The sequence below is a fragment of the Acinonyx jubatus genome, chromosome C1 (genome assembly GCF_027475565.1).
Source record: "Acinonyx jubatus isolate Ajub_Pintada_27869175 chromosome C1, VMU_Ajub_asm_v1.0, whole genome shotgun sequence".
Lineage (NCBI taxonomy): Eukaryota > Metazoa > Chordata > Mammalia > Carnivora > Felidae > Acinonyx > Acinonyx jubatus.
In genome coordinates this window covers 122,850,822-122,875,185 of record NC_069381.1, presented here as the reverse complement: position 1 = coordinate 122,875,185, position 24,364 = coordinate 122,850,822, and the positions used below count along the sequence as shown (strand labels likewise).

Here is a 24,364-nt window from a genome sequence, read left to right as displayed (position 1 = left end):
AACAACAACAAGGGAAACTTGAACAACAAGATGTCAGAATTTACTAAAACTTCATAATTAAAGCAGTGTGGGTGGTAATGGTGTGAGATTAGGCAAGTAGATTAGTATTTTTTTAAATAAAATTTTTTTGGTAATTTCTATACCCAATGTGGGACTGAAACTCACAATCCCAAGATCGAGAGACACATGCTCTTCTGACTGAGCCAACCGGGTGCTGCTAGATTAGTATTTTTTTCCAGTAGAGAGTCCAAGGAGAAGAACCATGCATATCTTGAAGTTTTCTATTATGCAGGGACATTCCAAATCAGTGGCGGAAACTTAATCACAGAATTAATGAATATACTTTTCAAAGACCAAGTTAAATCTATGCTTTATACTATGGAAAAGGTATATTCAGATAGTACCATAAGGATTAAGAGAGCATAATGGAATTTTTTTTTCAATTTAGAAGCTATAAAGGAAAAGATTGACACAGTTGACCATAAATAAATTATAACATTCTATACAAAGATGAACAAAGTGAAAAACCAAGAGATAGACTGGGAGAACATACTTGCAATGTTCATTCATGAAGAATTAACATTCAAAATGTATTAATAGTTCCTATGAGGTAACAAAAAAACAATAGGAGTGGGAGAATGGGCAGACAACTCAAGTAGGCAATAAAAAGAAAAATCATTCAAATGACTAACAAACATGTAAAGACATCTAGCTTCACTAATAATGATGTAATGTAAATTACAGCAATGAGATCTTTATTTTTTTCTTTTGCTAACAATTTTGGAAAAGTTTTAAGATTGGTTCTCTTCAGTAACAACAATTATGGAAAACAGTATCATACATTGTTAGTGATAACATCCATTCTTAAAATATTTTCAAAATCTATTAAGGGGGAATACAACCCTTTGAATTACTATTTTTGTATCCTTTGAATAAATACTTAGTAATGCAGTTATTGGGTCTTAGTGTAGTTCTATTTTTAACTTTTTGAAGAACCTCCCTACTGTTTTCCTGAATGGCTGCACCAGTTTGCATTCCTACCAATGGAATAGTACTGAGCAATAAAAAAGAATGAAATATTGCCCTTATCAGTGCTGTGGATGAAACTAGAGTGTATTATACTAAGCGAAATAAGTCAGAGAAATACAAGTGCCATATTATTTCACTTATATTTGGAATTTCAGAAACAAAACAGATGAACATAGGGGAAGGGAAGGGAAAATAAAATAAGATAAAAATGGAGAGCAAGGCAAACCAGAATAAACTTGTAACTATAGAGAACAAACTATACAAAGGTTGATGGAGGGAAGTGGGTGGGGGGATGGGATAAATGGGTGATGGGCGTTAAGGAGGGCATTTGTGGTGATGGGCGCTGGGTGTTATATGTAAGTGATGAATCACTAAATTCTATTCCTGAAACCAGTACTACACTATATGTTAACTAACTTGAATCTAAATAAAATCCTGGCGGGGCGCCTGGGTGGCGCAGTCGGTTAAGCGTCCGACTTCAGCCAGGTCACGATCTCACGGTCTGTGAGTTCGAGCCCCGCGTCGGGCTCTGGGCTGATGGCCCAGAGCCTGGAGCCTGTTTCCAATTCTGTGTCTCCCTCTCTCTCTGACCCTCCCCCGTTCATGCTCTGTCTCTCTCTGTCCCAAAAATAAATAAACGTTGAAAAAAAAATAAAAAAAAATAAATAAAATCTTGGAAGAAAAAAAGCTATTAGGCAATTTCTATCAAAATTATACAATTTTTATACTGTAATTCTACCTTTAGAAGTCTATACCTTATAGAGAAACTTACACCAGCACAAAAGAGGCATATGTCATTCTAATGACAGCACTGTCTAAAATAGAAAACAACAGTGCATGTTGCAATTTCTACCCATAAGTTAATAAATGACTTATTGTTCATTGTATAGAACAACATATAGCTGTAAAGAAATGAATTAGGTCCATCTGTATTGAATAGCTTAGGTGAAAAAAGTCACAAAGAAATGTTGATCCCATTTATATGGAAAGAAAAAATGAATATATATTTACATATTTCTACAGGGAAACAAGTGGGAAAACTATTAAAAGTCCTTATCTCTGGGGACAGGAGTGAAAACGGTATGGTTTTCACATTACAATCTATGTACTTTTTTTTTTTACTCCTTGTGTCTTTTACAAAGAGAGCATGTATTATAATTTTTTAAAGGAATCTGAATAAAATAAAACTAATTACCTTCTAGATTTTTGTTAAGTTCTAGGAAGTTTCAGAGACAGGGACAAGGAAGCCAAGGGCTGTGGAAACTTTCTCACAAAAGAAAGTATTGAAGAAACTGGGGGTATTTTGCTTGAATAAGAGAAAGCTTTTATTTGCTGCAGGAAACAGAATTATGGCCAAATGGGTAGAAATCCAGGAGACAGAGTGAACCTTGCTAACTACTCACATCCCCAAATATGAGATGGGCTTCTGAGGAATGTGGTGGAAGCTTCTGTCACCAGAAGAGGTGAGCAGAGACAGGCCAACAATCTGTTAGGTTTATTTTATAGACAATGACTATATTGCGGTGGGGAGTGAAGAGGGGTCTGGAAGAAACCATTAAATTTTTTTTTAAATGTTTATTTTTGTGAGAGCGAGAGAGAGACAGAGCAGGAGCTGGGGAGGGGCAGGGAGATAGGGAGACACAGAATCCGAAGCAGACTCCAGGCTCCGAGGAGCAGTCTGCACAGAACCCAATGCAGTTTCGAACCACAGACCGTGAGATCATGACCTGAGCTGAAGTCGGATACTTAACTGACTGAGCCACCCATGCGCCCCTGGAAGAAACCATTTAAACCTCAGGTTCTGGGATTCCAAATATCCTGAATAGAGGTTAACGTAAAAATGATTGTGTAAGACCTAAGCTACATGACCTATGTAGTCCTTTCAATATCTTAGATTATGTCCAGAAGAAAGTTAGGACATTTAGCTAGAAAGAGCATAGCTTTATGAGAAAATTTACTCTTAAGTGGACACAGATATGTTCCCCATTTTAAATTTCTAATCCTTTAGTATCAGAGTATCAAAGTAGCATCAGCTTATTGGACTTGCAGAATCTCAGACTTCATTGTAGACCTACTCAGTCAGAATCTGCATTTTAATGAATCCACTGGTGATTCCTATTCTTGAATATGAGAAGGTTTATCCAGCTATCCAGAGAACTTCTCTTATTCCTAAGCCTTCAAAGCCCAAATAAAAAGAAACAAGAAAAAAAAATCCTTAGTAATTATTAGTTTTCATTAGCACTGTTCATAATCTGGGAGACATGAGAACAAGAAGAGAAATATCATCATATATGCACACGTAAGTATATACACATGAGTGTATGTGTAGTACATGTATACATCATGTATGCACACACACACACACCCACACCCTTAACCTCACTTTCTCTAGTTATTCATGTAAATGGGTGGTCATCACCTGTTTCACCTTTGAAAGGAACTTCAGCTCACCTCCCTCCTCACAAGTGACTAGTGCTCGCAATTTAAGTAAACACTGAATATAAAAAGATAAACATCTTTGAGACTTTTTTCATACATTTGATTTTGACAGCTATTATTACTTAGGACATTTAATGTTATATTCTGCATTTTATGGTTTATTATGAATCCCTTCTATTGGTTTCAGCATGTTAATGGTAATTTCAATCTTGATTTCCTAGGCTTTGAGCATTTTTTTTTCCACAGAGGATTGTTTGGGATGTAGGGGTTGTGGAAGGAGGTTACCATAAAAGAAAAGAAAAAAACCTTTTGAAGAGAAAAGCTTCCAGGTAGCTGGAAATATTCTAATTACCATGTAAAGCCTTAGCAAAAATGTACTGTCGTCCAGCTCATTTGATTGTATCCATTTCCTGAATTGTTTTGGCTTTTCACTTGTATGCTCAGGCATTTAATGGGAAATAATGAATCCAGCAATGTTGGGGGACATCACAGTTAAACCTTTTGCTGGATCTTCTCAAAACATTGTTTTTCATAAACAGTTTTCTTAACAAGTCATGTTGTCTTTCAGCAGGCTTTGCAGAGTTTAGAGCATATTCTACCCAACTGGCCCCAGATGGAAAATACGCTCTTGAAATTGGATGGTTTTTTAAGTGTAGCTCTCCACAGCCTTTTCAAAGCAGGGGGGGGGGGTAGCTTGAACAGAATGCATTTAGTAGCATGGTCTATAATTCCCCCAGCATCCCACGTATTTGGATGTTTTTGCTTCTGGCTGTGGAATTTTTCTAATTTAATTAACTCATTAGCGTTAGCAGATGACACATTGTGAAAATTCTTTTCCCTAGTCACTTATCTGAATATTCTTCCAATCCTCTGGGGTTATGTGCACACTTTATTTATTTTTAAAAGTCATTTATTTATCTGTTTCATTTTTACACTGACTTTACCCCAAGGAGTTCTTGGGCACCGTATGGGCATTTCATGTAATGAACTAGGAACTTTCCTTAAAGCGATAAATGGAGAAGAGGTAGAGGAGGAAATTTAATGGGGGGAGAAGCTTTACTAAGAAGGACTGGGAGAGAAAGAACAGATGGTTGGAGAAGAGCAGCCAGAGATGAAAGGCATATCCTGTTCCAAAGCCCTGCCGTTCTGTCTCTTAGCGTTTGGTTCATACACTGTAAAAATGTAGCAATACTTTCTGTCTGGAAATCAGCTGGAAGTACTTGAATGAAATAAAGGCAGGTTTTACAGGATTATTCCAACTGAAAGTGAGTCTCCTTTGTACCAAAAAGTTCATTCATTCACATTTTTTTTTTACCTTTTTACAATATAAATTCCCCCCCCCCCCTTAAAATTTAGGATGTGTGCTTTGTATCTTTTTTTTTTTTCTTTCTTTCTACTTCTTCTCTCTCTTGGGGCCTAACACAGGTCTGGGACCAAAATAGATATTGGATAAATACTATTTATGAATTCTGAGCCAAATGAATTCTGTTGAATTATACCTAACAGTTATTGAGTATCTTAGTATTTTTTTAATTAAATTTTTTTAAACATTTATTTTTGAGAAACAGAGACAGAGCACAAGTGGGGAATGGGAGGAGAGAGGGGGAGTCATAGAACCTGAAGCAGGCTCTGAGCTGTCAGCCCAGACCCGACGCGGGACTTGAACCCATGAACCCATGAGATCGTGACCTGAGCTGAAGTTGGATGCTTAACTGACTGATCCACCCAGGCGTTCCATTGCTCATTATTTTAAAACAAGCTTTTTAAACTTCAGAGCCATCTTGTTAAGGTGATTTCTGCTATTGTTATTATCTGAATTTTATCTATGAGGAAAACAAGGCCAAGTGATGTTAAATTGCTCAAGCTCACAGACAATGCTTATGGTCATAGAATTTTCAGTTGCAGAACTTGAACTCAGGACTATCCCTGATGCTGCTACCCAGAATGATGGGGACATGACACAGTCAGGATTGATGGAGCCTGAAGCAGTGATGAAGAGACTTCTTTGTGTCCCTACTGAGGGAGAATCATAACCCGAGTTTCTATAGCAAATAAGTTTTGGTAATAAAAAGGGCTGACACGGAATTGTATATTTTAAAAGGCTGAATTTTAATGGTATGTGAGTGATATCTCAACTTAAAAAAATATTTAAATGGTAAGAGTTGGAAATCGCTGAATTTTTGATATCTTAGAGGTTCAAAGAGCTTTCCCTGTCCTCCATTCCTAAGGAACTTAATTCAAATTAGTATCAATTCTTTAACTGTTGCATTTTACTGAAGCTGCATGCTAAGTAACTGCCAAGATTTCCAGACCCTGACTGGACTAGGGTTCACTAGTTCCTGTGTTGGAGGTAGACGTTTATGGAGACCACGAGGCAGTAATTCCTAGGGTTCCATTCTGGCATTTAAATTATCAGCTGTAGGCTACTGAGTAGCTTCTAGGGTGAGAAGTTTAATAAACATGAGCTTATGAAATCATTTTTTAAAAACCAATTTTCATCATCATGCAAACTTTTCCTCCACTTCAAAGAAAAAAGCTGTTGTCACATCCTGAAGAGAGTGTTTCCAGCCCCTAATTTATCTGGCAAGGATGGGCTACATTCGGGAAATCTGTTAGCATTCAGTCTTCTAAATCAGTTTCAGGGTGCTGTTCGGATTTAAATAGATATTTTGTGGTTGAAAGTCCCATCATTTGGTATTTTTTTTACTCTCCTGTCCAGAATGGAGACAGTGGTTTTCTGTTGGGAGTGTGTACACTCACACGTGCATGAACATGCACACTTCTTCTACACGTTCACATAGCATGCAACCCACAAACACACACATTTATACATGTGTGCGTGTGTATACACACCCCTACCTGTGTACTTCACAAATAGGTGTATCAGTAGCAGAAAGGTATTGAGGCAATATATCTTCTAAAAGGAAACTGCTGTGTGTATGTATTTAAAGTATAAGACAAGCCAACTGCTTTCCTTTATGTAGACTTGATGCGTGTGGATGAAAAGATTTCAATACAAAGCCGACAGGAGTTTCAAAGATTCCGTTTGGTAGCTCTAAGCAAATCTTACAGATTCACAGTTTCCTCTTTTCCCTCCTACTCTTTGCACTTAGAAATGAGAGCCAGGTATGTTTGGAGAACAGTGGGGAGAAAGGAAGGAGCGGGCCTGGGAGCATTTGAATCAGGATTTTCTTCCACCCTTGTACTTGGTATTGAAAGTTCTTTCCCTCATTCTCTGAATGGGTGGCCTCACTCTGAGTTTCTGAGATGTTCGTGCATTAATTTGGACTCTAGATCTGATATTTCCGTCTTCGGTCAACATTAGTTTTTGCCCAAAGCGAAAGACCGGTTTATGCAGGGTGATTACTGAGCTGGATAGAGTGCGCATACAGAGGAAGGTGCTGATCTAAATTGTTTGTATCTGGCATTCTTCTTTGGGGTCAGTGTTTTCAGGTTAAGAATTGCTGGTTGCTGTGGCTAAAGAAAGCAGTTGTTTCTGCCAGCAACTACATGTCCCTCAGCCCTTGAGAAAGGGAAGGAGACCATGAAAGGGGGCGCAACTTCACCCTTTGAAACTGGCGCTGCAGGTTGGAGTCATTCAGGGAACTTAACGTCATGGTGACTGCATCCACCCCTAGTAATCCTGATTCACTTGATCTCAATGACTCCCCAGGTGACTCTCATAGATGGCAAAGTTTGAGAACCACTGCTTCAACCAGTGGTCACCAACCCAGGCTGCTGTCACCATACTCTGGTGCCTGGGGTCCCTTCCCCTAGAGATTCCAGTGGTCTGCAGATTCTCCTCCATAGCTGCCAGAGGGAATGTGGCCTGTTGATGATACTTAATTTCAGCTTAATTGTCATATTGTTAGTAGAGGCAGGCTTTTGAGAGTTAAACACTTTGGGACTGAATCTGGAACACTGAAGACAATGAGATGAGTGTGCCTAATACTCATGTTTTTTTTTCTGAACTACATTTACATTCTCCAAGCTAGCCTACTTTGGTTCAGTCTCTGGGTCCACCATTTTCTAGAATATTTAACCTATTTTTAAAACAATTCCTCACAGTAAAATGTACTACGTCCTGATCAGTCCTAGTTAGAACAATTAATAATTTATCTGGAAACTCATACAAGGATTTTTAAGAATTATGTTTTTTTTTTACTATGAATATTTGAAAAAACTAAATTAGAACTACCCTATGATCCATCACTTTCCCTATTATTTACCTATAGGATACAAAATACAGATTCAAAGGGGTACATGCATCCCAAGGTTTATAGCAGCATTATTAACAATAGCCACAGTATGGAGAAAGCCCAAATGTCCATTGACTGATGAATGGATAAAGATGTGGTGTGTGTATGTGTGTGCACGTGCGGGCATGTATATATAAGAAAGTGATAAAATGGAGTATTAGCCAAAGAATGAAATCTTCCCATTTGCCATGACATAAATGGAGCTAGAGTATGTTAAGTGAAATAACTAAGAAATACCATATGATAGCATATGTGGAAGTTAAGAAACAGATGAATATAGGGGAAGGGGAGAGAAGAGAGTCTCTTAGAGAACTATAAAGTTTGACAGAGGGAGGTAGGTTGGAGATGGGCTAGATGGGTGCTAAGAAGGGCACTTGTGATAAGCGCTGGGTGTTAAGTCTAAGTCATGAATCACTGAGTTCTACTCTTGAAACCAATATTGTACTGCATGTTAACTGGAATTTAAAAACTTTTTTCTTTATTTTTGTCTGGAAAAAAAAAAGAGATTCCAGTGGTCTGGAACGGAGTCTGGGCATTGGTATGTTTTACAAGGTTCCCAGGTGATTTGAAGGAGCATCCAGGGTGGGATGAAAAGATTTCATCTTTGTCAGGGACAAGAAACTTGCTGCCCTTTTGATTTGTCTTTGGCATGTTCAAGTCTGAAATTATTCTTTAAAATTTTTTTTTAATGTTTATTTTTCAAGAGAGAGATTGACAGAATGTGAGCATGGGAGGGGCAGAGAGAGAAAGGAAGACACAGAGTCTGAAGCAGGCTCCAGGCTCTGAGCTGTCAGCACCTGACACGGGGCTCAAACCCATGAACCATGATATCATGACCTGAGCCGAAGTCAGACACCCAACTGACTGAGCCACCCAGGTGCCCCCTGAAATTATTCTTTATAGGATTTATACCATATAGGAGCTATTATGCTGGGTCCTGCAGGGGACATGTCAATAAGTTTGACACAATTTCTGTTCTCTGGATGTGTACGGAGCTGCAAACAATCCTATTTTGCACAGTTTGTTGCTTAATGAAGCTGATTGAAAAATACCCTGAATCATACGTTGTCTCACTTCAACCTCACAGTAACGTGGTGAGAAGAGATAGACAAATGTGAACTCACAGAAATTAGGGGACCTGCCCAAGTTTACCTGGCAAAGAGGGCTGAGAGCCAGATCTTCTAAAGCCTTTGGTGCTACTTTTTTCCTCCATTTCTTCTGGCACTACCATGAAAATTTCAAAGCAGGGCTGGAAAGTGGGGGAATGGGAGAGGCAGGGATTGCTATGGAGAAAAGTTCCCTGAGTAGAGTGTGAGTGGATGAGCGAGTGTGTGTGAATGTGTCTGCGTGCATATGAATACGTGCATGTGAAGAAATATGCCTCTGTGGTTTTATTTAATGTGTTGTTTGGTTACTGTCCCTTGAAAATTATACAGTTGGTTAATAAAGTCTGGCAGAGAAAAGAAATTACTGACATCTTTAGGAATATTAAAGGGTCTGTTTAGTCTTGAAAGGCCATTACTATCTGTGAGGAAAATTCAAGAGAGTTTATTAAGCCCAACACAGATTCTACAGATACCAAGAAATGGTATTTTCATCACTTAGGGAGTGATGTATGTGAGAGGGGAGGGGAGACCAGTATCAGTGTCCATCAGTCAAAAAAAGATGCTTAATATCCTGTCTTCCTTCAACTCTTTGACCATTTTCCTCCCAGTACAAGGAAGGAGAGGCTTCCAACCCATCATTTGGAGGCAAATGTGTGTTCTTTATAACAAGAGTTGTTAGAACCTCAGAAAAGGCAGGGACAGGACTCAGTTATGGTGCTTTGTTAGTTGAGGCAGGTCCTAAGCAGTAATTTTTAGGTTGATAATAGTTTTAAAATACTGACAAAATGTTTTCTTTGAGGTTTGAATATGTCTGTGTGTTTGGCTATAAAAGTAATTTCAGGATTATAAATGTGTATAGCAGTTCTTTGCTTTAGCAATGTTATATTGCTTCCCTGCTCTTTAGGTGTTCACAAAGACAGCTGTAAACGTTCATTTATTCATTTATTCATTTATTCATGCAAACAACAAATGCTCATTGAGTGTCTGCCATGTTGCATGCATCAGGCATTATTCTACCTAGGAGAACACGGAACATAAAATATTGTCCTTGCTCTCCAGGAACTTAGTGTCTGGTAGGATTTTTAATTCTATGCTATTGTTCTGGAGCCTCACAAAAAGGAGACCAGGATTTGCCCAAGGAAGGCTGGCTGCCTGTCCAGCAGTATGTTTATGGAGTGTGAATCAGTTATTGTCAGGCCTGGAAAGGAGAAACTGGTCTGTATATTTCAAGCAGGGAGAGAGTTAATGCAAGGAATTAAAAAAAAATTTTTTTTAACGTTTATTTATTACTGAGAGACAGAGAGAGACAGAGCATGAGTATGGGAGGGGCAGAGAGGTGGAGACACAGAATCTGAAGCAGGCTCTAGGCTCTGAGCTGTCAGCACAGAGCCTGACGCGGGGCTCGGACTCACAAACTGTGAGACCATGACCTGAGCCGAAGTCGGATGCCCAACCGACTGAGCCACCCAGGTGGCCCAATGTAAGGAATTTTTTAATGAAACTGTTGGAAAAGCTGGAGGAGCAAAAGGCAGAATTTGGTGATACTCAAAGATGAGGAAAGCTTCTACTGCTTTTTCTTATACTGAGTGTGTTGGAGGAATCACAGAAGTTACTGGATTGTGTAGTCACCTGCTATTGATGCCGCTCATCTGCAGCCGGAAGCAGAGGGCTTTTTGTTTCCAGTTGCTTCCTGATCTCTCACTGCCTCCTCTTGGCAGAATCCAAGTTGGCCAACTGACTAAGAAGTCTTGATAATGTTTGCACCTTGTAGACCCACAATATAGGGAAGAGTCTAGCAGGGAAAGGCAAAGGGTAGTAGTGATGGTGAAATCCAACAGTGAATTAACCAGCAGAGAGAGACAGGGTCTGTGGGTAGCCACTGATACCTGGGGTTTTATGTCCGGTTTTAGATTCAGAAATTTGATTATTAGCACGCTGAGATGTGATCAGACTTGGGCATCTGACTGAAACTTTTTATGGACTGAGATGTAACCCCTGAAAATTCATGTTGAAACCCTATCCACCAAAGTGACTATATTTGGAGATAGGGCCTTTTAGGAGGTAATTAAGGTTAAATTAAGTCTTAAGAGTGGGGGCCTCACCATATAGGATTGATGTCCTTATAAAAAAAAGAAAAGAAAGAGGCACAGAAGCATATGTGCAAAAGAAAAGGTCATGTGAGGACACAGAAGGTGACCAAATGCAAGCTAAGGAGAGATGTCTCACCGGAAACCCACACTGCCAGCACCTTGATCTTAAACTTCCAGTTTCCAGAACTGTGAGAAAATTAATGTCTATCATTTAAGCCAATGAGTCTGATATTCTCTTATGGCAACTCAAGCTGACTAATACACTAAGCAAATTGTAAATGATGAATATAAAGAGTCAGAGGCTGAATTGCAAATTCATATTAAAAATGTAGATTTCCAAAAGATTGGCTCCTTGTATTTGCTGGTCATCCCATTCTTCTTCGATAAGTAAAATTACTTGGGAATCAAATAAAATTAGAAGATTGCTTTATGGCAGTGTTCTCTGAGCAAGGAGGTTTGTTGGATGATACAAGTGGCCAGTGTAGTATCAAAGTGTCTGGCATTTGACATACTCCTTTTCCCTCTAGACTTGCGGTCTTTGCTGGGTATATGTCAATGTGGGCACTCTCTTTTGCCGACAGTGCTGGAGACAGAGTGTGTCAGCCTTTCTGACTTTTCCTTTGTGGACCCCTCCCCTTTTCATATTGACACATCCTGGTTGCCATTTTGTTTCTGGAGTGGTCTTGCTTTGATCCTTTTGGATAACTTTACTTTGATCCTTTCTGTGATTGCTTTATGGTATAATTTGTGAGTTTTCAAGTTCTTGGGATAGGGGTAGCATACACATTTAGGATGGTAACTGGCCAGGACACACTGCTAAAGCTGTAGTCCTTGTTGCCATTGACTGTGCCTTCTGACTGGCCCATCCCTGTGCCTTATCAGTTGCTAACTATTTTGAAGGTCAATCTCTGCCTATATAATTGGCACCATAAAGTACGAAAAGAAATTGATCAGGTTAAACCACTGTCGAAAAGATCTGTTTCCCAAAATGACCATCCCGGCAACCTATTATGGAGCATAAAATCCAGTTACTAGCATTGCTTGTGAAAGTTTAATCACATTTCCCAGAAAGATAATCAATATATCTAATATTTAACTCTTACCTACTGTGTGCCAAGTACTGGTAAAACTCTTTAAATGGATCATATCATTAATTATCACAACCCCACTATGAAGAAGGTCCTATTATTAATGCCATTTTATAGATTAATCAATTGAAACCTATATAGATTAAATAGTTTGTTTAATGTTATCCGCTAGTAAGGAGTAATCAAACCTTAAGATTAAGTGTTGTGTTCAGAACAAACAAGTTACCTTGACCTCTAAGACTCTGTGTGATAGAATTGTTGCTTACATCGTAGAACTTCTCTCACACATTGTCTTCCCAGTTTCCTTCATTCCTAAAAAAACTGATCCCCTATTCTGGGGGCACACAAACCTTTCTCCAGCTTTTTGTCAGTGAAAAAAGACTGGTCCCTCTCTCTAGAATGCTCTTTACCTGGATTTTTATATGGCTGGCTTCTATTTTTACCATTCTGTCTAAAATGTGCTCCCATTCCACATGCTTGACACACTGTAATAGTGCCTACTAAGGGTTATTTTCTTTGCAGCAGGTACCTATCATGTTTTGGAGTTGTTTGTTTGCTTATTTATTTTCTGTATCTTCCACGAAGTTCCAAGAAGGCAGGAACCTAATCTCCCTTATACATGGCTGTGTCACCAACACCTAAGTACTGGGTTCTTCATACATTAGGCATTTGATAAATACATGCTAAATGCCAAAGGATTATCTATCGTGACCTATCAAATACCAGGGCTCTTTGGAATAAGACTTAGGATGGCAAGAAACATACAAAAAATGACAAGTAAATGACTCAGGAGGGTATGTTTTTGATGGACAGATCTCAGGCCCTGAGTAGTCTCTGTAGCAGGATCCATCATTACAGAAAGTATTCTGAGCTACCAGTGAGGTGAGGTGGTGGTGGTGAGTGGTGCAAAGTGGATGGGAACAGCTGAAAATAGGAAGGGCAAGCCCTTAGAACGCATTTCACTTGGCTAATAGTTTTGCCTATAGTAATAGCATGCCACTAACTTTGTTATGGAAAATGCTGCCAAGAGTTTATTTTTAACTACTAGGTGCTACCCAGTAGCAAAAAATAAGAGCTTCCTATATTTAAACCATGCTAGGTGATGATGGTAGTTAATAAGGTAAGTCCCTAAGGACCCCTACGGAACTTGGGAGAAAAGTCTTTGCTAAGTAGGGTGACCAGGAAGGTCACATGAAGGAGATGGGATGTGAGCCAGGCACTGGAGCAAGGGGAGAATTAGACCCAGGGGAGGTGAAGGGTGTGATCTAAAGCATGGTCTTGGGAATGTGCCTTGTGTGTTCAGGGACTGTAAGAGACTAGTTGGCAGGAAGTAGACCTCAAACATGATGTTGAAAATTTTGCTTTTATATCTTGAACTCACAATGGACTTCTAGGAGTTTCTTTTTTAAGTTTTATTTATTTATTTTGAGAGAGACAGCATGAGTGGGGAAGGGGCAGAGGGAGAGAGGGAGAGAGGGGGAGAGACAGAGGAGGGGAGAGAGAAAGAGAGAGAGAGAGAGAGAGAGAGAGAATCAGAATCCCAAGCAGGCTCCACACTGCCTGCACAGAGCCCAATGCAGGGCTCAAACTCAGGAAACTGCGAGATTGTGACCTGTGACACAACCAAGAGTCAGAGGCTTAACCAACTGAGCCACCCAGGCGCCCCCTAAGAGTTTCTGAGTGGACAAGTAATGAATTGAAATTGGTTTTCCTAAAGTGAGAGGTGGAAGATGGAGGAGAGAGCCTATGTCCCAGAAGGCAGTCCATCAGTTTCCTACAACAGACCATCATTTGGGCATATGCCATCTGGGGCACAGCTGTCCCAGCCCTCCTCCTGGTGAGGGAAACAAGGAGAAGGAGACCATGTGCTGTGGGCTGTGAGGTCAGGTCTGTTACATCCTCATTAGATTTGGAGCAATTGGGAGTGCTGTGGAACATATTTCTTTTCAATTTTATCAAAAACTGATTGTTTTGGTATTTTATTAAGTTCAGTTTTTCTACAATAGCAGTACAACGGCTTTATGTTTTGTGTCAATTATGAGCAATTTCTGTACCTCCAAGTGCCTTCTCAATCATCAAAGACAAATTATGTTAAGTTAGTATTTAAGGGTAACTGGTTTTTAATTTAATGTGTGCATAATTATAACTTACATGTAAATTGTAGTTTATTGCCTCTAAATCATTTTACATGTATCGTTTGATCACCAACATTAATTGTTTTCTCATTTTAGAAAGGTGAGTTTTAGAGGGCTGAATGGCTTGTCCAAGATACCTTGGTTAATGGGTAGGAGAGCCTGGACTAAAACCTATTTCTTTTACTTCCTCCCATTTATATGTTGGTGAAACTGCAAGCTAGTGCTCGATAAACATGATCTATTCTTACTAACCGAGACACTTATTCATTCTAGAACTAGCAACCACAGTGGAGTACAGGGATTAACTATATCTGGTATGGTAAAATGCAGTGGACATTCAAATACTCATTGACCATAACATATCCTCCACCATCCATTTGGAATCCACCTGTCCTAAAGAGAATGCATCTTATAATGTTCCCCCAATATGTTTAAATGTTTTATGAGGAAGTATTAACAATCATGTTCAGGTTTTAGTTTCTCCTCCTCGGGCCTTGGGCTCAGCAGCTCTTGGTTATGGAGTCTGGTTTTGTCAGTTTGATCTCATGGAATTTGCAGACTGCATCTATGTGCACAGTAACAGATTGATTCTGGCTGATAGAGGGAAGACGAGTGTGGAGCAAGCGTGGCATGAAACGGACTGTTTGCTTTTTTCCACAGTCTGCTGATTCAACCTGCAAACCCATTCCCCAGCGCCATTAGCAAGACCTGTAAAAACACAGGGGCCTCCATAAAGATGACTCTGACGTTTGCAACACGGAGAGGTCTGTTGAGTTGAGAGAGCCCAGTTCTGTACTTATGATTTGGGTCTGGGTATTTTGGCTTCAACACTTGTTTCTGGTTAGAAAGCTAAAAACAAGGGTCTAAACACTGTTCACTCGGATGGTAAAACACATGCTCACTTTTTACAGTGACCCTGGAAACAGAAGGGGAATTCTTATAAATCACAAAGGAAAATAAATAACTTCACCCATGGAGGGAAAGAGACAGCTTGAGAAAAGGGACTTTGGAAAAAGGCTGTCTCTAGACAGCAGTCTTGTGGTAAGTACTAAATATTCATTTACCGCTCTATATGTTTTGGCTTAAAATGCATTATTCTTTGACTGTTATTTCCTGAACACTGTGCTTTTGAAACTTCTATTCCAGTTACCCCATTAGCCATATCCCCTGGGATTTTGTTTCATTTAGTTTTTACAAAGTCAAAAGCCAGCAAATAATTGGAATGTTTGTATAGTGTCTTAATAGGCAAATGTCATAATCTGTCAACATTATATATAATTACATTAATTCCAGCTGAAGTAGACTTTAACCTATACAAAAACACTACTGTAAAGCTGATGCCAAATGCCAAGCCTATATATAGTTGTTCCATCACCCATTTATCTTAATTTTGGGGATAAGTTGAACAAGAATTCAATAGAGCTTCAAATATGGAAGAGCGAAGCGTCTCTAAGATCTTCTTAGGTACGTACCCTGGTTCAATTGTTTATGAACTTTCTTTGCAAAAGTGTTAATGCTGATAAGTGTCATTAACAACCTGGTTGTGTTTGCCTTCGTGCATGAGAATCTGGTTCGTCCAAGGAAAGAGACAAAGTCACTGATTTCTGAAAGTTGGCTGCTCTTTCACAGTTGCTTGGCTCAGAGGTGTATCTCCCTCTTCTGTTCCCTAATGCATATGAACAGTGTAAGAAATCAGACAAGTCACTCCTTTATCTTTTGCTCATCTACCGAAATAGACATTTAGCTCAGCATCTTTTGCATGTTGTGGAGGGATGTGCTTTATTCATTTGTGTGCTCCCAGGACTTGGCCTGGTGTCTGGGTCTGAGTAGCATCCAATCAAATATTTGTTGAATTGATTTAGGAGTTGCACTTTTCTGACTCTGCTGCTGTAGGTCTTGCTCTGCCAGTGTACAGAGTAGCTATTTACTCATAATTTCTGAGGCTTAATGTCACAAACTATTCCTAGATGTGAGTTTCTAGGAATGGGGAACAGGATTACGTGACACTTTTGTGTCTACTTCTTCTCTTGTTCTTAGAATCAATTTCTGTGTCTCTGTGGGTTATGCACCGACCAGCCTACATTCAGAGACTAAGAAATTTTATAGCATTTTAGGTTCTCCTCCAAATATATGTGCCCTCTTCTCATCTCTTGAGTCTTTCTACCTGTGGGTAGAATGTGATGAAAATTGTGTGCGTGCGTGCGTGCGTGTGTGTGTGTGTGTGTGTGTGTGTGCTTATATGTATATTTCCTGGGGGATAGTTTCTGGGGGGAACTTAAGCTGAAAAGATAATTTCTCAGCCTCTCCTTTTCCAAAGAAAACACTTTTTACCGGTTAACCTGCCTACAGGGTCTGTCATATACCTAAGCAGAGGACTGAGATGCCCATATATTATAATATGAGCAGCATAGGAAAGGTTCTCTTAACCCCAAAATATCCTTGCTGATTAGTCCCTACAGTCCTCAATTCTGCCTTCAGTCCCAGAGAATATGCAAAGATTCTATAAATACAAGCATGCTAAGCTATTGTCTTTCAGTAATTCTTAGTAGCCCTCATTAATAAGAGGTCTTGGCTTTTTCCCCAAATGTCAAACAGCTGAGCAACATTTTGTTGAGGGAATTAGTAAACAAAAGGATTCAGAGCACAACGGAGTGCTGGGTTGGGGCAGGGAGGGACAAAGTAGTGAATTATCCTGAGGGGTTTGGGTACCTGCAAGTCAGAGAAAGAGGAAACATCATTAATGAAATCGTTGTCCACATTTAAATTTTGCTCAGGGACAGGCTTGATTGTGAGCATAAATCAAAGCCTGTCATAGTACCAGTGCTAGCTGAAAGCCCAAAGATAAGCTTGGGTTCCCCTTGGCATATGGCTCTACCCTGAGTCTTATGGGGCCTGAAGATCCAATTTCTGATTTCTAGCATAAAAGCACACTGGAAAAATAAGAACTCGTTGCTTGGCACCACCTGAGAAGCGTAATCCCATTAAATCTCTCCAAGTGACGCTTAGGAGATTATTTTTACACCGGTGAAGGATCTTCCTTGTTTCCTGGAGGCAGATTAAGTGTCACATCTGCATGTGGGATTCAGTCCTGAAAAAGTGTGCTCTCTTTTGACTATGTGGTCTGGTATATGGGAGTCCTCAAATGCTACTCAGCAGTATACAGTTTAGGCCATGTGACTATAAATTTGCCTTCTGTTTGAGTGTTCTCTTCTTTCTTCCTATAAGATACTGAGGCAGTGACAGCAAGAGTGCTCGTTTTGAGTTTGGGCTTCGAGGGTGAGACCCATTGAAAGTCCCTTGAGTGGATTCTATTGCAGCCATCCTCTCCCATCAGGAGGAGAGGTAGACAGGGATGAGGTCAAAGCTGACTGGCTATAAAGGACTTGAACCCAAGACATTGTCCTCCTCTTTGGCTCCATGTTGAAACCACACAAATAATTAGGAAAGAAGCACAGCGTGATGTTTCTGGATAAGGGTTGCTGGAAAATACAAGGGAAAAGAAGCACCTGGTATCCTATACTACACTTCTTTCCCAAGGCAGGGTTACCTTATTTCACTTGATGTTATTTTTTTTTAAATCCTAGAGTGCTAACCTGGGGCCAGGTTATCCAGTCTCCTCACTTGGCAGACAAGGTTATGACTCAGTGAGATTAAATGTTCTTCTTGAGGTTCCACAACCAGCATACAATGTGGGTCTCCTGCCCGTCACTCCACTTCTGTGCATTTTACTGCATAAAATCCCAGTAAGAGAAGATGTCCCTTCAGAAAACTGAAGAGAGGAAGGAGAAATATACTAAATCTTAAGTCTTGAAATTCCACCGCAGTAACCATTATGACCCACATTTTTGAGAGTTAGAAGGCCCAGAGGTAATTTCCATTTCCACATTTTGCAGGGAAAAAAAAATATTCCTCATAATGTACTGCAAGAATAAGGTGCTATTAACTTCATTATACTTTTTATTTTACATAATCAAATCATGAAGTGTTGAGTAGAAATTATAGCTCCCTTGCAACAGCTTTTAAATTTGTAGGCTGGAGGAACCGCAGCATGAAGAAACCCACAGACCTGATGCTGAAAAAAGCTCCAATTGGGGGATAGTCCTTGGTGGTCTTTAGTCATCATTTTGCTTTCAGGACAGGACACGGGAGGGTTTGAGTGTGTATGCTTTTGCGTGTGTCTGTGTGTGTACCCTGGCAACGTTGAAGTGCTCTTTGATGTTGATTTTTTACTTGATAAATCACTCTTTTTAAGAAGAAAGTGACAGGTAAGTGAAACTGAAATGAAAAATATGTTTCAAGGTGGGGGGTACATACCCTGAGAGAAAGACAAGTGACTGCAAGTTTGCCTTCACCGGGAGGGGTGCATCGAGTAGCCGCATGTTCACGGCGAGTACAGTCTTCTCTGTGATAGCAATAAAAATCACCCCAGAAATCGAGGCCTCTTCTTGACCCAGAGCTGTTCAGCCCACCCCAGGATGCTTTTTGATCAGAAAAAGTCAGCATTTCACACTGTGCCTTTTTATTTGTAAGAATCATCCCCAGGCTGTCTGTACAGCTATTTGGTACTTGTGGCTGTGATAGCATTTAGCTGATGAGAAGGCTGGGAGTGAATTATCTTTTTTACCATCTCACATATAAATAGCAAAAATTCTCTTTTAATTTGAGGAAAAATTACTTTTTGCTTTTCAGCATGGATGGGAGTAGGTTTCTTTTATGAATGGAAAATTCTTTCATGCTACCCTGTTCCTTTTTCCCCCTACCAGAAGGAAGTGAAAACATTGGCCACACTAGATCCTCAGCTCTGAAAACAGTGTGGTTTTGATAAATTCATAAGCGCAGGAAAGGCCCCACACCAAGTCCTTCAGTTCATCCTTTAGCCTCTCGATGGCTTGTATCAGAACCATTAGAGTAATTCAGCCTTCCACAGGCACATAGTAAGTCAGCCAACGAGCATCATGGAAAACCTGTTTTATATTTGAGACTTTTTAGTAGCTATGGGATATGCTGGATAGTCACCATTTCTACTCCATCCTTCTCTACCTGGCTGTGCACCCCTGGAGGATGTATCACACAGACCTTGTCAATAGGCTCCTATATCTTCTGGCATCTAGTCAGCTTTGGCCAACGGGGGTAACTAGCAGGAGATCAGAGGTCAGGCGGGGAGAGAGGTCAAGATCATTGCTTTCCTGTTCTGTCCTCGTCTGGTCCTGGATCACAGTGATTGGACCACTCTGTCTAAGGTCACAGCTTCTGTTGAGCAACCCTCTCCCACAAAACCACAGTTCTCTCTGTGTTCTGGCACCTTTCCTCTTCCCATGTCCCTTCAGGCTTCTTGGTAGTAATGACTCTTGGGTGTTGCCAGTCCATCTCATGTTGGTTTGCTTTAAGTCTGCCCACATGTTATTGCATAGGTCCTTTACCCAAATCTCAATTAGATAATTTGTGTGTGCCATCATTTTCGTGCAGAACCCCTGACTGATACAAGGCAATAGTTTATTTTTGGAAGCCAACCTAATAAGCAGAAAAAATGATAGAACATGGAGGAGGTGAATGGCATGGCACTGACTGTGAGAGGCACCAAGTCATGGGGGGGAGTGTGTAAGGAGCACCATGAAGAAGCTGGAGGTAGAATGTGCACTGAGGTGATTCGAGAGCTTGCTTCAGTAGCACATGTACTACAACTAAAACAATGGGGACAGTTTGGTGGGTGAGCAGAGAAAAAAGGGGCAACCCAAGGATATTGTCCCATACCCTCTGGTAATAACTCATGTCATTGCTGAATTGGCTTTTCCTAGTCAAATTGACTAGGCTCAAGGATGCTTCCATACCTGGCAAAACATTACTCCTGGGCGTGTCTGTGAGGGTGTTTCCAGAAGGGATTAGCAATTGCATCAGTAGATCTAGTAAAGAAGTTTGCCCTCATCATGTGATTGACTGAAGACATGAGTAGGACACAAAGGCAGAGAAAGGTCATACCTGCCATTTGCATGAGCTGAGACATCCATCTTCTATGCTTGTAAACTAGCACTCCTTCTTCTTAGGACTTTGGAGTTGGGCTGGAACTTGCACCATTAGTTCCCTTGGTTCTCAGGACTTCAGGTTGGGACTGGGGCTACAGCGCTGGGTGTCCTGGGTTACCAGCTTGCAGACAGAATATCATGGGGCTTCTCAGCCTCTAGAATTACAAGTCCATCCCTTATAATAAATTTATATTTATATGTATATTTATATTTACAGAGGGACAAATTCTGACAAATACACAAATGTAGATTTCTACTGTTTTATCTTCAGTTATTTCACCCCTGTTCAGTGACCGGAAGTAATTCCAAAGCAGGGTTCAGCAAACTTTGAAAATCCAGATGGTAAATCTTTTAGGTTTTACAGGCCTATGAGCAGCCACAACTACTCAACTCTGCTGCTGGAGCAGGAAAGCAGCCACAGACAATACGTGAATAAATGGACATGGCTTATGTTCCAATGAAACTTTATTTGTGAGGGCAGCAGCCTGGATTCTAAAGGATATTTGTACATGGTAAATAGGAAACTTGAAGGTCTAGTTCACTTTTCCTGGGTGCTGACTTTCTGAGTAGTGACCTGTGTTTACCCTCACGATGCACAGTATGCTGAGACAGGCAAAGGAGCAGGTTTAGGATGTCAAACAATGATATATATACCCAAGTACATGAATTTGGGCAAAGGTAACTATTTTAGAAAGCTAAAAACTCACTGAGACTTTTTCTAAATGCAATAGAGGGGCATTATTAGTGTTGCTCAGTATAGCCAGTGGATTGTGAATACTAACCAAGACTGCATTTTCATAGTGTTCCTGGCATGCCTGTAGCTCTCTTGACTCTTGGTGCTATGTTTGAGCTACCTCTCACCATAGCAATGCTATACAGAGCACAGATCACTAGGTTGCTAGAGGTTTCCAGCTTCTCAAATCCCAGCTACCCGTGACCCCTTCTACTAATGGAAGCCTATGTGAAATATGGTTTACTCAGTGCCTCTCACCACTGGGCAAAGGTCAGCTTGCCCTCCAGGAAGCCTGACCTTTGTGCTCTGATATCAAGATTGTTTGAAATTTTTCAAGTGAGCATCAAGTGGAGGAAGGTCAATAAATAAGAGGGAGGTTTTTATTCCTCAGCTACATTATTCCCCCCAACAGGGCTGTTATCTTGGCTGTCTCCTGGATATCCCAAGAAGAACAGAGACCATGCTCTGGATCCAGGTGTGGGTGGGAAGGTGTGGTGCTGAGGATCCAGCCAAAGCTCATTTTTGGGAAGAAGCAATAGGTGGGGAACAGACTGGCTTTGGCCTGGGGTAGCTACCTTCCCAAAATGTTGTGCTGAATCTTTGACTGCTCCCCTTTGACAGTAGACAATGGTGGAATGAGAAAAGTGTCAAATGCTTAAGTGAATACATAATGAATCTGCCTTGCAGCCTAGCTGAGCCTATCATGGCAGGTCAAGAACCTGCTGGAGGAATGTCCTGACCAGGTCTCTCCAGCAGCATAGACACCTGGGGGCTATGGATTGATTTGGTGCAGATGGGCTGGGAAAAGACAGGGAGGCTTGGCCAGGTAGGCTCAGCCCAAAATAACTGGTTGCTAAGGGTCTTAAAGGGGCCCCATATGAGCAGGAAAATATCAGAACCCACCAAGAACAGTGCTGGGAGGGAGGCTGGAGATATGAGCAATATTGCTGTTGAAAATAATCTGAGTGGAAGGCAGGACAAAGGAGCAGAAACAGAATATACCTAAGCAGTGGACATAGAGTATGTTGGCAGTGGGGACTGGTAAAGTCTACTGGGGTGCCTGGCTGACTCAGTCAGTGGAGCATGTGACTCTCAGGTTGTGAGTTCAAGCCCCACATTGGGTGTAGAGATTACTTAAAGATAAAAAAAAATCTTTGTGCTTGCTTCAGCAACACATATACTAAAAATTGGAGTGATACGGAGAATATTAGCATGGCTCCTCCACAAGGATGATGGTAAAGTCTACCCTCCAAGCCACTTTAGCAGACAGCTTAGCATGTTCAGGCAGTGACCATGCACTGAGTATGAACCAGGATGGCTCTCTTCCCTTGGTGATAATAGCTGAAATTTACTGAGGCTTACTATGTGCCAGGACACTCTGCTCAGTGCTTAAGATGGAAATTGTCATTCACTAACGACGACCCTTAATTATTCCTATTATGAATAAAACTTCTGAAACTTAACAGGTTAAGGAATTAAGGAATTTCCTCAGGGCTATGATGTGTGGTAGACTTGGGATTTCAACTCCGTTGTGGCTGCCTCCAGATCATGCTGTCACTCCACAGGTAGCAGCTCAGAAGCAGTGACTGGGAGTGTATGGCAGTGACTGGGAGCTCCTTGCATTGTACTTCCAATTGTAAACAGCCCCAGCTTCAACAGGCTAGAAGTATACAGGTGTATCAGCACATCTCCCATATCTCTGCCTGCTGATGAGACAGACCAGGCCTGATTTTACTAAAACAGTTGTCAAAGGGTTGGAGGTTGGGAGGGAGATACAAAGAATAAAGAATGCATATGTTGGAACTCAGTCTAGGTCTGACTTCTGGTCTTGTGCCTTTTCTGATTAACCAAGTCTTGGAACCAGCTTCCACGGAGATTAAAGTTTATGATAGTGTTTATATATATAAAATCTCTCTATAATATATTGTATCTATAACTTTGTGTTTTTACCCACCTGGGGACTCATTGTGGTGTATACATGTACCAGATGGAGATATAGAGTGGATTGGGAATAGAGTAGGGAGGAATTATGGATTACAAGGTGCATCCAAAGTATAGCTGTCACGCAGTATGCAACAGGTTTTATAACTTGAGTGATGAACTGATCACATGGCTGCACATTCTTTTGGGTGAGCCCCTGAGTGATGGGGGTGGGTAGAGTGCCAACATTATTTCCCCTGAGGGAATTCCCCCCAAAATGCCATTTGCTTGCTCACCACTTGAAATTGATGCCCCCTTCTCTGGTGTTACACAGAGGAATGACTCCGTTCAGTATGGTGATGGCTTACCCTGAATAGCTTCTCTTCCCTTCTTCCTTCCTCTTGTCATTGAAAGTAAGGCAGTCTGTTGCCATAATCCTATATTCCAAAGTTTTTATTAAAATGCCCTTTCCTGAGCTGCCATAATGTTTACCTCTGGTCTTTTTCACTGCGTTCAACATTTTGTCACATGCCTGTCTGTCATAAATTGAGGTTTCTCAGTGTATTTGACATTTTGAACGCTGTATTTTTTTGTTGCGAAGTTGAGGGTGTTCTGTGCATTGTAGGATATTAGCAGCACCCCTGGCTTCTATCCACTGGATGCTAATAGCACCCTTCCCCCAGCTGTGACAACCAAAACTGTCTCCAGACATTGCCCAGTATCCCCTGGAAAGCAAAATCAGGCCTGACTGAGCTGAATTGTAAGGTCCTAGAGGACATGAGCCCTGTCATACTCACATTTGGGTCCCTCAAGTTGGACACATGAAAAACATGCCATGCAGTGAATGAATGGATGAATGAATGAGTGAATGAATGAGTGAACTCACAGGTTAGTGGCCATTTGTGAACTCAGTACACACTATCAGGAGATACTGGATATGGAGTAAGGGGGCACTACCTGGAGGAGGGAGGCACTGAGTGCTGGATCAAACGTTTGGGAGGGTGGACGACAACCTTTTCAGTTTTACCAAGGATGATTCCAGTATGTGTATAAAGACTTTTGTTTTACATCAGAGATTTTTAACATGATACCTCGACCCTCTTGAGTTCCAAGGTGCTTGATCGGGCAACTTTATGAAAAGGCTCCAGGGGTTTTGAATTCTCTGAAATGCATTGTATTAAATTTTATATGTATGTGCATATGTGCACTTTTTTATAGGGAGGGAGTCCATAGCTATAATCATATTCTCAAAGGTATCTGTGACCCAAGAGTGATTAGGTAGCTTCCTCTGCCATTAGTCTAGCAAGCCTGGTCCATAAGACCTGCACACAGATGGCTGACCTTACCCAGGTCACAGAGCAGGATCTCAGAAGCACCTGGCTCCATCACCTGTACTCACCTGCTGCAGTGAGGGCTGTCTGCCTGCTGCAGACATAGACCTATACATACATGGGGTCTCAGAGATCACTTAATCAAGATAGGAACTGGAAACATTTTGAAAGCCCTTTGTAAATGCTCTGTTATTTACGATAAAATGATACTGCG

The 24,364-nt window shown here is 40.8% G+C and overlaps 1 protein-coding gene and 1 pseudogene across 6 annotated transcripts in view; both read left to right on the top strand.

Moving 5' to 3' along the window:
- Positions 1–24,364, top strand: part of NCKAP5 (NCK associated protein 5) — a 963,823-nt gene that overhangs the window by 127,297 nt on the left and 812,162 nt on the right. For 5 of the 6 annotated variants that reach the window (XM_027055919.2, XM_027055920.2, XM_053214923.1 and 2 more), the window contains exon 2: positions 15,058–15,187. In XM_027055919.2, coding sequence (XP_026911720.2) covers positions 15,119–15,187 — 69 coding nt within the window. In that variant the 5' untranslated portion in view covers positions 15,058–15,118. Of the gene's footprint in view, positions 1–15,052; positions 15,188–24,364 lie in introns of those variants that run through there. The other variant, XM_053214928.1, reaches the window with a different exon arrangement.
- On the top strand, positions 22,056–22,132 carry LOC113598361 (uncharacterized; annotated as a pseudogene).